We start from the raw sequence: 12,750 nt of genomic DNA on the forward strand, positions 1-12,750 counted from the left end.
TTTTTTTTTTTGTTGAGGAGAGCTTTCAAAGAGATAACAATTGCAATATAAATGCATGCATAACCTTCTCAACATTTCATCAAAAAAAAAAAACCTTCTCAACAAAAAAAATGCATGCATGCATAACCCAAGTCCAATAAAAAGAAATTTGGTGAAATTATGTCTTGGGCTTGTTGGATTTTGCTCAGAATAAAAGACTTGGAGACATAATCTTCCCATTTGTGAAGATGGAGAAAGAGAACTGATAGGGAATAAAACACCCAAAACTTGTTACTTCCTAGTTTCTAACTAACAAGAATTCAAGTGATAAAAAAGTTGCAAAAATTTGGCCAAACCTTGGCGAGGCTAAACCTAATTAAGATGATTTGAATTTGTTTAAGTATAGTTAGCAGGTGAGCTGGGGTGGTGGGTATCTAAAAACTAATAGGTTGGGCTTAGAGATTATTAGTTGCTTATCTTTATTAAGGCAAGGTTACGAATATAGAAATCTTAAAGAAGTCACATTGGGCTTGTGGGGGACACATGCCCCAACGTGACTTTGCCCTTGACCGTGCTATGTTGGCTCTCCCCAAGATGCTCTTTCATCCGTTCCTACTTGAATCCTTATGCGACAAATACATTATTACATCTACAATATTAACAATAGACTCGAATTTCAGCCAATTCACCTCAAATTTTAGCTTATTTAACACACCAAAATGTCGAGACACATCTCGCAGTTGCGGTATGGCTCAACCGAGTAACCCACAAATCACATTGTTGAGCAACCCTTCTCGAGTTTGGTGATAACAATATTAAAGTTAGTTGTACCTAGTACATGATCTAACATGAGCCATGTCAATATAGAAAATTATAAACTTATAGATCCTTCTTCCATCACATTGAATGAAAACACAATCTAACTACCATTCCTAAATTTAACCCACTCTACTTAACTTATATACTTGATTAGGTTGTATGATTATACATATAAAACAATGGCAACAATTTTAATAAATAATGATTGTGACAATGGTGTTAATAGAGACGAAAATAACACCCAACCATGATGGTGGTGGTGGTAATGGCATTATGATTCGACGGTGCCATTAATGCACCACCTAACAAGAACCCACCATTACTATTCTGTCCACGCATCAACTTGGGTGTGGAATAGGAATATAGTTTTGGAAAGACATCAATAATTAGGTTAAGTACCATTTACATATCATTATTGCAGGTGAATATTTCTAGGTTTCTTCCACCTTAAACCTTTCAAATCATATCTACTCACACTCGACTGGGAAGAAATCAATTTAAATCAGTGTAACCTTTGGAAGCATGATAAATAAGAGATTCTTCTCGGTTCGCCTAAAATGTGATGGTTGTTAGAGAGAAAAAGAGAAAGACAAAAGGCATATTGTCGTGTCAAGTATTAGTCAGTTTTGACCAAGTCAAGAACTCTATGGATCGACCGAAGAAATACATGAGCAGATACTCGTCGAAGCCACCAGGATGGTGGATCTAATGGAACTTTGTCACTTGAGCCCTGATATGGGAGGTTGGTACGAGTGTCCTAGACACCTTGAACCTGCATTGGTCCAGGAACAACGGAGGGAGCCCTGTCCAAGTCAACTCTGCACCTAGAGCCCTACTCTGCCTCGAGGCAAGAGGAAATGTGAATTTGAGTGAGCTTCGCAACGGGACTCTTGATCTGGTCAGATACTCAAAGCATATAGGTCACCTAGAGTAAGCTTGATTTCTTCGAGCTCAGATCCGCCTGAAGAAACAACGCGACTCTCTTACAATTTCAAGCGAAGACAAATCAAATGAAGAAAGAAAGAGAGTTTGAAACAAGAAGGGAGTCTCTTCAATCTCTCTAAGCGAAAGGAGTTCGTGGTCAAGATCTCATCAGGATGAAATTTACAATTTTCTCTGTATTTGCTTCACTAAGAGGGTGTTTGATTTTTGCACTTATTAAGTGATTTTCACTTTATAAGTGAGTCGTTTGTTTTTCACTTAATAAGTGAATATCACTTGTAAGTGGGGTCAAAGTAAGTGCAAAAAAGTAAGCTCCAACTTGGAGCTTATTTTTTTGCACTTACTTTCTAAGTGCTAAAAAAGACATTTTTATCCCTACTGAATATAATAATTACCAATGTAATTATAACTAAAAAGAAAATCTTAAACAATTGATAAGTAAAAAATCTTTTTATGACTTTATCAATGACCCTTTTCCTTCTTCACTCATCCTTCACCTAAGCTTTTCTCTTAAAAAAATTTCACATCTCTTCCTTCATTAATCGCGGAACCACCCAAACTCCATGATGCAACGTAAGTTCTTTCTCCTTCATAATTTGTAATTACTTGAGGTTAATATTTTCAACATAGCATTCATAAATCGTAATTCTCTTGTATCCAAACTCGCGAGCATAATGAATTAGCATGAAATTCTAATATGTAAATACTTTAAGGTCAAAATAGACAACTTCTTATGTTTATGACATTTAAAATTAATATAAAAATAAAAATCAAGCACTTAGAAGTGATGGAAAACAAACGCCGTAGCACTTACATGTGATATCACTTACTAAGTGATTATCACTTAGTAAGTGGTAGCACTTATATAAGTGTTAAAAAATCAAACACCCTCTAACTCTTAAAATTTCGCCTTAGAATAATAGTGTTGTTTGCAAGTCACTTTAGTAGGAAAAGCCGAATAACTTCGACAAAAAATCAAGGCAAGACTCCTCGTACGAAGTTATGTCACTTTAGTGTTTGAGGGGGGTCTTGTGCCGAAGCACGGGTAGCAGCCATTCAAACACACCAATACGTGTTAATGAAATCTATATAGAAATGGCAAAAACTTATACGGTTGCTTCATGTGTTTTTTTAAATCATATCCTCTAACAAGTTAGTTGCTACTTCGATCAAGGGTTTTGAATTAGACAACAACATGCAAACCCTTCAAAACAACAACATGCTCATCCATATGTCCCTAGAAAACTTCGAGTAGATGGAAAAACAATATGAAAATTAATTTATTGATGGCCGGCCGGGTAAAGTCTTATTCTTGCTCAATCTTGGGCTCGCAGAACCTACTTGACACTTTCATTTTTTTTTTTGCCATTATCATTCACCCAAGCTTCTTTCGAGATGTGTTGCATATAACCAAGTCGAGACACTGATAAACTTGCTACTTGCAGCATTTTGTTGATCTTGTGAAGGAAATAAATTTGATAATGATGTTAATGTTAAAATGCTTAACAACTTTATAGCAAAAAGAGATAGAAATGATATAAAATCAATGTTGATGCGTCTTTCGTGTCAGTTGAGGCCCCCATTGGCACGGGGATAATAGTTCACAACGGAGAATCCAGATTTGTGGCAGCTCAGGCCTCCACAGCTAGAGCTAGAAGTAGCGAAGAAAGCGAAGCGATAGCCATACTCAAGGGTCTTCAATGGGCAGAAGAACATAAGCAGGACTACATAATCTTAGAAAGCGACAATATCAACTTAATAAAGCATCTTCAAGATTGACGACATTCCATCCACTGGCAATCTAAGGTTCACTTGGATAGAATTAGAGCAGTCAAAGATAGACTGAAGCATGTTGAATTCAGCCATACCATAAGACAGAAGAACGAGCAAGCTGACAAATTAGCTAAATGGGCAAGGAAGAAAAATAAATCCAAGACCTGGAAGAATGTTCCTTCTTTCTTAATTTCTAAGTACTGTAATAGCTTACTGACTTAATTTAATGTATTTTTCAACAAAAAAAAAAAAAAGATAGAAATGATATAAAAAAAAAATTGAACCCTAGCTAGGCTCCAACTATTGTGTCAAGTTTTCTGTAGGGTCGAGACCCTCTGATGTTGTACAGTTCCAATAAATAGGTATAAAAGCCATAATTCTATCTCAAATAACTTATGTTGGCATTTAGTAAATTTCAACTTTTTCATTGATTCCAATAAGTTGTAACACTGTCAACATTTAATTCGTAAATGTTAGGTGGGACAAACCATCATGTGACTTGTTCTTGTACATAACTCCCTAATCTCCAGTCCAAGACATGAAAAATGTCTATCATTATTCACTATTTCACTTATCTGTCTTTGAAGTTGGCAGATATGGGAAAGTTACTATTATGACACAGAAAATGTAGCACTATATGATTAAATGACATGAATATCAAAGGGGGAAGTAAGCAGAGAGCTAGGCAAGAAGATGACATTGTTATATCTTATACGGTAATGATACATTATAAAGAAGAAATATGATCTTAAATTGTGAAAGGAACTTAGAGCATCTCCAATGCAACACTCAATCTTAGAAACTCTAACGGCCACATATGATTTTATGAGTTTTTTCTTAAAACTCTCTCCAATGCAACACTCTATTTTGATCTCTAAAATGACGTGTCGAGGGTGAAATAGAAATATCTTAAAAGGACACTCTATTTCTAGAGTGTGCTCTTAAAATATCTGATATCTCTAATTGTCAAACTCATCAACATTTGATTTTCAACCAATAGGAATTGAGTCTTCTATAGTTTCTAAATAACTAATTATTTATTTACAAAAATAACTATGTCATATAAGTAAATAAGATAAGTTTAAAATTTTACATTGGAGAAGCACAAAAAATGAGGATCTCTATTTTCGCCACCTAGGAGTGAGAATCTCAATTGGAACTTAACACATAGGATAAATAGAGTTTTTTTTTGAGTTTTGCACTGGGAATGCTCTTATGCCTTAAAAGGTCGTAGAAAAGCATACAAAATGGACACCAATATCCACCTTTCATATTTACACTTAAAACCTATTGTGTGTGAGATTTTCTTGGTAAACTCTTCTCCTATCGAATTAAGACTTCTCCGTCGTTTTAAAGCGGTGCACATCCAACTCAGTTACAAGTTCATGTGCAAAAATATATTCTTATACTACTTTTAGAGAATAATTTGCCCTTCACATTTCCCTGCTGCAAACTTTACATAGACTAATTTTGACTACTCTTACAATGAAGAAAGATAATGACATTTAACAAACCTTAACGTGCGTTAACTCCATGAAATATTTAAACAACTTTCGATGTCCCGTGACAGTAATCATGAGTATTTATGAATATGTTTATGTGTATATTTACAAATATTTATGAAGATGCCCGAAATGGGTGCACATCCAACTCAATTACAAGTTCAGCGGTGAGAGTATGGCCGACCAATACCCCCCACCGAATCCCGATCAAGGTACTTGGGCGGACCAGACCTAGCGAGAGAAAGTCATTTTTGTTACTAGTTTATTGTATATGTTTTTATTGATATAAATGGTTTTTTAATGGTTATGATTTTTATTTTGCAAGACTAGAGTTTGGAGCATCTGAATTATTTAAGAAATCAGTGTTCGGGGTATCGAAAGTTCAAGAGATTAGTGTTTCGGGCACCGTACGTTTTTTGACTAACGAGAGAGTTAACTAACGTTAAGAGTTGTTAGACGCCTTCACTTTTTGGATGGTAAAGTTAGTCACTACCCTAAACTCAAAAAAAAAAGAATGTCGTCAGGCCCCATACTTAACTCTCCGTACTTATATATGCGCCATTCTCAAAATAACTCAATTAATTTACACAAGTGATAGTCCTTGTATATGGCGGAGGGGAAGAAGTAAAATTGACGATTATATTTGTTGTGTGTATTAATTCGATATGTATCCTTAGATGATTAGAACAAATACTCCACTTTGTAGCAGACATTGAGAGGTTCTACTTGATGATATTTGCACCATAAGCTAGTATTAGTGTCTCATGAATTTGAAGAATTCAATGACAAAGGTCCTACTTATTCTTCTTCTTTGTGTAGATTTTGTGAAGTACTTTTCACAAGTTGTTGATTGTTTCTTTCAAGTACTTCATGATCAGCTCAAAGTTTAATGTAATATACTAGACCATTTGAGATCCAATGTGTCTTTCAAGACAATGTGTGGTGGAGGCCAATGTACTCGATTTTCATATTGAATGATCGAGTATAAAGAGTGTGACAGATGCCAATGTACTTGATCAATCTCATCATATGTCCTATTTGTCTGGCTAGGTGAGAACATTGCCATTGACAATTTGGCATCATAATTTCATGATTGTCGTGCCCCACACTGCAAAAACACGAAGTTTCTGTAACGGTTTGAAGCCGTTATAAATATAGAGAAATTGTCAAACTTTTTCTGATGGCCGACAACCATCACAAGAAGCCCTATTGCTAATACAATTGTGACGGCTTACGCCATCCTGGTCATTATAATAGGATTTGTTGACGCAAAGTTTTTTCCACACTAAATTTGGAGAAGTTATTATTATAGTTTATAAATGTGATGGTCGTTACAAATAACCTTTTTGTGACGTTTTTTTTTCATTTCGAGTTATTGTAAATGGACATTACCCTTTTACAAGAACTTACATTTAAGTAGCCGTCATGGATAACAACATTTATGACGGCATGGAGTAGTCATAAGAAGAAACCACCAACTATACTTTCGGGTTTTTGTTGTTTGTAGTTGCTTGTAACCAAAATCATCATGATAAAGTATTAGTAACAGCTTTCAGCTTTTGGTCGTGATAATTATGACTATTTGTAACAATTTTCTCTGTACAGGACGTTACAAATATGACATTTATAACAGTATGAAGAAGCCGTCATAAAAAACCCGTCACTAATTTGTGTAGTGCCATTTGACATTTGTAATTTGACACAATCCTCGGTATTTCGCCCATATTTCTCGTTCCAAGGAAATTTAAGCCATTTGTTTGGATTGTGACTCAAAATTTTGGTCACAGTATCACATATTGTTATTTTATCTAGTTCAAACCTAAATCTAAATCAAGTTTGATCCTGTTATAGTCTTATAGAGACAGTGGTAGAGTTAGAATTTTGCGTAAAAAAACTACGTAATGTATTTAAATATGAAAATGAAGAGAGAGAAAAATGAAAGTGAGGAGAAAGAATATTGTATTAGAGAAAGAGAGGTACTAGTTCCTGTAACAGATATATCCTTCCAAAATAGAGCTAAATTTGCATTTAGGGAAACCGTGGGGTCAAAAGATTAATGGCCATAAACTAGGGGACCAAATAAAAAATAACCTAATATATGTATGTACACATACATACATACATACATACATACATACATACATCATACATGCATCATCTGTTTATTTGTTGTCCTCCTCAAGATGTCAACATCCAAATCCAAATCTTTTCTTTGGTTAGCAACAGAATAACCGTTTTTTAGAGAGAGAAAGAGCCGGGTGGTAGATTGTTCTTTGCTTCTTCGTTTTTGGGTGGCGCCGCCTATACAGGGCAGTAACCGTTTCTAAATTAACGGTTCAGGGCAGTTAGAGCGGTTAATTTCAACTTTTTCGATTCTTTTCTACAGATTTACGGTGGCTCTTAAGGGGCATTTCATCTTGAGATTAAGTCTCCTTTCATTTTGTTTACTACTAATTATCTGATCTTACTTGCTCTTTGTTTCACGATCATGGATTCTCCAAACGCTCAATTTCTCCACCATTTCGCTGCCTTAACAACGGAAGAATTACCTCCGACTACAGTTGAAGGGACCGACTTGGTCAGTTCATTTTCTGAGAACAATAAAAGGGGAGTTATTAAATTCTTTGGCCCCAAAAAGATGGAGATCAATCAGGCTATGATCCGTTTATCTAGGGTCATTCATGGACCGAATAGATTCTCACTTACCGAACTACAAGATAACAAATTTCTGATTCGGTTCCATACCACTAGTGAATTAGACTTGGCATTGGAAAGTTCTCCTTGGACTATAGCGGACGAATTAGTGGTGTTAAAAGAATGTGATGTGATTCTTGCTCCGGAAGAACTTACTTTTGATACAGCGGGTTTTTGGGTTCAAATGCATGGTATTCCTATGGGTCTTCTTAGTAGTTCGACTGTTAATAGATTAGCGAGTTCATTAGGAAATTATATCCCTACTACACCAGACGACGCCACTCGATGGAGTGCGTATGGTAGGGTGAAGATAGAGTTTAACCTTAATCACAAATTGCCAAAGGTAGTAAACCTTACTCTTTCGAAGTCAAAGCTCATTGCTATTGAACTACGGTTTGAACGTCTTCCCCGTTTCTGTTCTTCTTGTGGTCGTATTGGCCATACTAGTAAATTTTGTCCGGTTGTTCTTAATTTTACAGATTTACTTAAGTGGGATCTAAGTGCCGAACAACATGCTTTGGTTCAACGGGCTATAAAACCTAACTATTCTGATTTGTTTAAAGTTCCTTTTTTTGCTAGAGGTACAGGGAGGGAAATGGAATCCTTCGTTAATTCTACTCACAACAACGTAGATCTTAATCGAGGCTTTGGTTCTTTACAAACCAACGAAGAACAGATTCCACGGGTGGTTTCCCTCAATGAGTCATTTGGTGAACTTCTTACACATTTATCGCAAGCCAAAAGATCCAAGATGACATTACCCGATGGACGGGTTACGGGAATCACAACAAATGCATTTTCTATGGAGTTATTGCAGACGGATCAGGCAGAACCATCTACTTCTAAAGGACAGGGTGAAGAAAGACAGAGAAAAACTTACAAACGTTCTTCTCGTCTAAGCAATTTGGACTCTCAACCGGATAGGGAATCGGCACCCTCAATGCCGACAGCACCATGAGTTGTCTTGCATGGAACTGTCGGGGTTTGGGGAATGCTCCGACAAAGGCAACGTTAAATCAATTCCTCGGGTCCACCAAGCCTAAATTGGTGTTTTTATCTGAAACTCGTCTTTCCTCTTCTAGTTTTATTCCTAATTTTAGTCATTTCGGTCTTCATAATAGTTTTCCGGTCCCTTCTATTGGTCGTAGTGGGGGTTTGTTATTTCTTTGGTCTAACGATATTAATATTTGTTTCTACTTTTCCTCTCCCAACTTAATTCATGTTACTATTAAGGATATGGACAATAAACCTGACTGGGACCTCCTCTGCATTTATGGACCCCCTAGGGTCCAAGATCGTTCTCATTTTTGGACTGATCTACTTACTCGTATACATGGTATTTCGAATCCTCTCTGTTGCATTGGGGATCTAAATAATATTGCTACCTCCCATGAAAAATGGGGTGGTTCAGTCCACACCCCATTTGTTAATCAATTTAGGACATTCATTGACCAATCGGGCCTCATTGACTTAGGCTTTAATGGCCCGGCGTTCACATGGACAAACAATCGATCTATTCATCATTTAACTAGGGAAAGATTGGATAGGGCCCTTTCTAACTATAATTGGTTAATTGAATTTCCAGATGCAGGTTTGTTTCATCTTCCTAGGTATAACAGTGACCACGCCCCTATCCTGCTCAAGTTCAAAGTAGTGGGACAAATCTTGCAGACCATTTCCAGATATGAGGTGTTCTGGTCAAAACATGCTAATTACCAGGACACTATTAGTAAAGGGTGGGAAGATAGTGTGGGCCCTTTCCATGATAGGGTTTGTCAGGTTAAAGATGTTCTAACGGTCTGGAGCAAGTCGGCTTTTGGAGTACTTAAAGATAGAATGCGAATTCTTCGCAAGAGACTCCAAGACATTCAAATTCAACCTCCTACACCTACTTCTCTTATTATTGAGAGTGACATTCAGGAGCAACTCTTGGATTTAGAGGAACTTCATAGAACTAAATTAGAGCAGCGTTCTAAGCTTAAGTGGTCTCATAATGGAGACAGGAACTCTAAGGCCTTTCATATGGCTATGACTCAACGCCGAATGAAAAATAAAATTAAACAACTCACTCTCAATTCTGGAGCTATTATTACAGATGATAAAGAAATTGCTAACGAACTAGTGTTGTTTTTTCAGAATTTGTTCCAGGCAGAGCCGATTAGCCCAGCCCCAATAGAGATCATGGAGGCATATAAACTGATACCGGACACGGAAATGGGCTACATCTCTAGAGTCCCTACTTCGGAAGAGATTAAGGAGGTGGTTATGGAGATGGGGTCTATTAAAAGCCCGGGACCAGACGGTCTCCCTTGCCATTTCTATCAGCACAATTGGGACGTGATAGGTTCGGATCTTACCTCTTATATTCAGAATGTTTTTTCTTCGGGTACAATAGACCCCACTATTAATAAAACCTCGATTGCCCTCATTCCGAAAATTAGAAACCCGAGTATGGCCTCAGATTTCCGGCCAATATCATTATGCAACTCACTCTATAAATTCATCACTAAAATAGTGGCCAATCGAATTAGACCTTATTTGGAACAATGCATAATGTGGACCCAAAACGCTTTCGTCCCACAGCGACAGATCATGGATAATATAATAATAACGCAAGAAATTATTCATTCCATGACTAGGTCGAAAGCTAAAAAAAAGGGGGGGTTTTCTCTTAAAATCGATATGGCCAAGGCCTACGACAGGGTCAATTGGGATTTTCTAGAGAAAGTTTTGAGAGCCACAGGGTTTTCGGGTCGATTGCTAGACCTCATTCTTTCATGTATAACTACTTCTACTTTTAGTATTCAGGTTAATGGGCAACCCTATGGGAATATTGTGGCTTCTCGGGGTCTTAGGCAGGGGTGTCCTCTTTCCCCCTACCTATTCCTTCTTATCTCTCAATCTCTCTCTCTCCTTATCAATCACTATGAATCATCAGGTTTGTACAGTGGTTACAAAATTAACTCATCTAGTCCTAGTATCTCTCATCTTCTCTTCGCGGATGATCTCATCCTCTTTGGGACGGCCACCATTAACAATCTTACAGCCATAACTAATATTATTACTACTTATTCTACCTTTTCTGGACAATTGGTAAACTTTGACAAGTCTTCCATCTTCTTTGGCAAAAGAGTGCCTCCGGACATCCAAGCTCAATTCACCACAACTCTTCAAGCTCCTAGGATGACCAATCAGGCCAAATATCTGGGGTCTTTTCTCCTTAAACCAGGTAATAGAATTGAGAGCTTTTCCTGGCTAACAGACAAATTTGAAAAAACTTTAGCAGGTTGGAAGAATAAAATCATTTCCCAGGCAGGTAGAACAGTTTTAATTCAATCTATTATGAGTGCTTATTGTATTTATTCATTCAGCTACCAACAGATACCTAAGCAGGTTATTCACAAGCTGGAACAGATAGAAAGATGTTTCTGGTGGGGGCATACAAGTACGGAAAAAAAGATCCATTTTATCAATTGGGACACTATATGTTCCTCAAAGAAGCATGGTGGTCTCGGCATAAGGGCTTTATCAGAAGTAAACAGTTCTCTTATAGGTAAAATGACATGGAGGTATCTAACTCAGCCTGATTCTATTTGGGTTAAGCTCTTAAATTCAAAATATATTAGGTCAGGTTCTTTTTGGACTACTAACAGTCCTTCCTCAGCCACTCCCTTTTGGAGAGCTATTCTCCAAACCAGGACTATTTTTGCTACTAACACTTTGTGGCAGGTGGGTAACGGCAGGAACATTCAAATTGAAACAGATAATTGGTTAGCAGACCTACCTCAGTGTCATCCAATTATTATAGAACAACTTCCTGACTATATTAAACAGGTAGGTGATCTTATAAATCATGAGACTCATAATTGGAATCAAGAAATTATCACCAAGCACTTTGATCAACAAACAGTAGATGCCATCAATTCCATTAGTATCAATCCAAATTCAGATTCAGACAAACTCATATGGACCCCTTGTGATAATGGAAAATTTTCTCCCAAATCATACTACCAACAAATTAGGGTTAGACCAATTTTAAACCAAAACATTCTTGACTTCCCTTGGAAAAAATTGTGGAAACAAAAATCAATAAACCCTAAAGTTATATTGTTTATCTGGAAGCTACTGCATGATGGACTGGCAATCTTTGGTAACCTAGCTAAATTCGTTACCACCATTCAACCATATTGTAAGGTGTGTAACTCAGGAGAGATAGAAACCAACATGCATTTATTTGGGTCATGCCCTAAATTTAGAGAGCTCATAAATAATACTAATATTGATCGTCTTATGAATCTAAGTGTTGATCCTATTCGTAATATAAAAGATCTACTAGAAAGAGGAAAAAATGGTGAGAAAGATTTTCAGATCTACACTTATCTGTTATGGGGCTGGTGGAAGGAAAGGAATGCTTGGATCTTCAGATCCACAGTACCGGATCCGACTCGTTGCTGGTATCATATAAAGAAAGAGGTACAGACTTTAACTTCTTTGACTAACCCCTTGTTTGAACTTAATGAAGAACAGGAGACACAGTGGCAACCTCCTTCTCAATCTATGATTAAAATAAACGTGGACGGAGCATTTAAACCACCTCAAGCGGCGGCAGGAGTGCTTGCTCGGAATCATTTAGGTGAGATTTTGAGAACGGCAACGATGGAGTTTTTAGCAGTTTCGCCTCTTCACTCCGAGTTGAAAGCATTCGAATTAGGGTTTACTCTGGGTACTCAGCTGGGTCTTCGAGCTTTTATAATCGAGGGAGATTGTAAATCAATGGTAGAGATGCTAAGTGATCCTGACTGCTCCCCTCCGTGGCGTCTTTCTAGAGAAGTGGCGATGCTTCGTGGCAGAATCTCAGCCATGGATGTTACTTTACAATACTGTCCTCGAATTTCGAATTTGGAGGCTCACAATTTGGCGAAGTCTGCGGTTTATCCTTGACTAGAACTCAATTAGTTTTCTAGTCCTTTCAGTTAATTTGTATCATCTTTGGTTAATCTTTTTCTTGCTTATCAAGTTTGTAACTAACTTTGGATGATCT

General features: G+C 37.1%; 1 protein-coding gene across 1 annotated transcript; it reads left to right on the forward strand.

The window, feature by feature from the left end:
- Window positions 1-8,945: 8,945 nt before the first annotated feature.
- On the forward strand, window positions 8,946-12,650 carry LOC147539720 (uncharacterized). Its single transcript, XM_086643169.1, has 2 exons — window positions 8,946-9,985; window positions 11,081-12,650. Exons 1-2 carry the CDS (start codon window positions 8,946-8,948, stop codon window positions 12,648-12,650), a joined length of 2,610 nt encoding a protein of 869 aa, XP_086499295.1.
- The last annotated feature ends 100 nt before the right edge of the window (window positions 12,651-12,750 follow it).

This window comes from Eschscholzia californica, unplaced genomic scaffold (genome assembly GCF_041429995.1).
Source record: "Eschscholzia californica isolate CP2 unplaced genomic scaffold, dmEscCali1.0.p SCAF_5, whole genome shotgun sequence".
Taxonomy (NCBI): Eukaryota; Viridiplantae; Streptophyta; class Magnoliopsida; order Ranunculales; family Papaveraceae; genus Eschscholzia; species Eschscholzia californica.

What these genes read in the sequence shown, in the direction of transcription:
- LOC147539720 (XM_086643169.1), top strand. Translation starts at nt 8,946, where the DNA reads ATGGACAATAAACCTGACTGGGACCTCCTCTGCATTTATGGACCCCCT. An exon ending in GAGGTGGTTATGGAGATGGG is followed by an intron (nt 9,986 to 11,080) that starts GTCTATTAAAAG and finishes TTATTCATTCAG; the next exon opens with CTACCAACAGATACCTAAGC.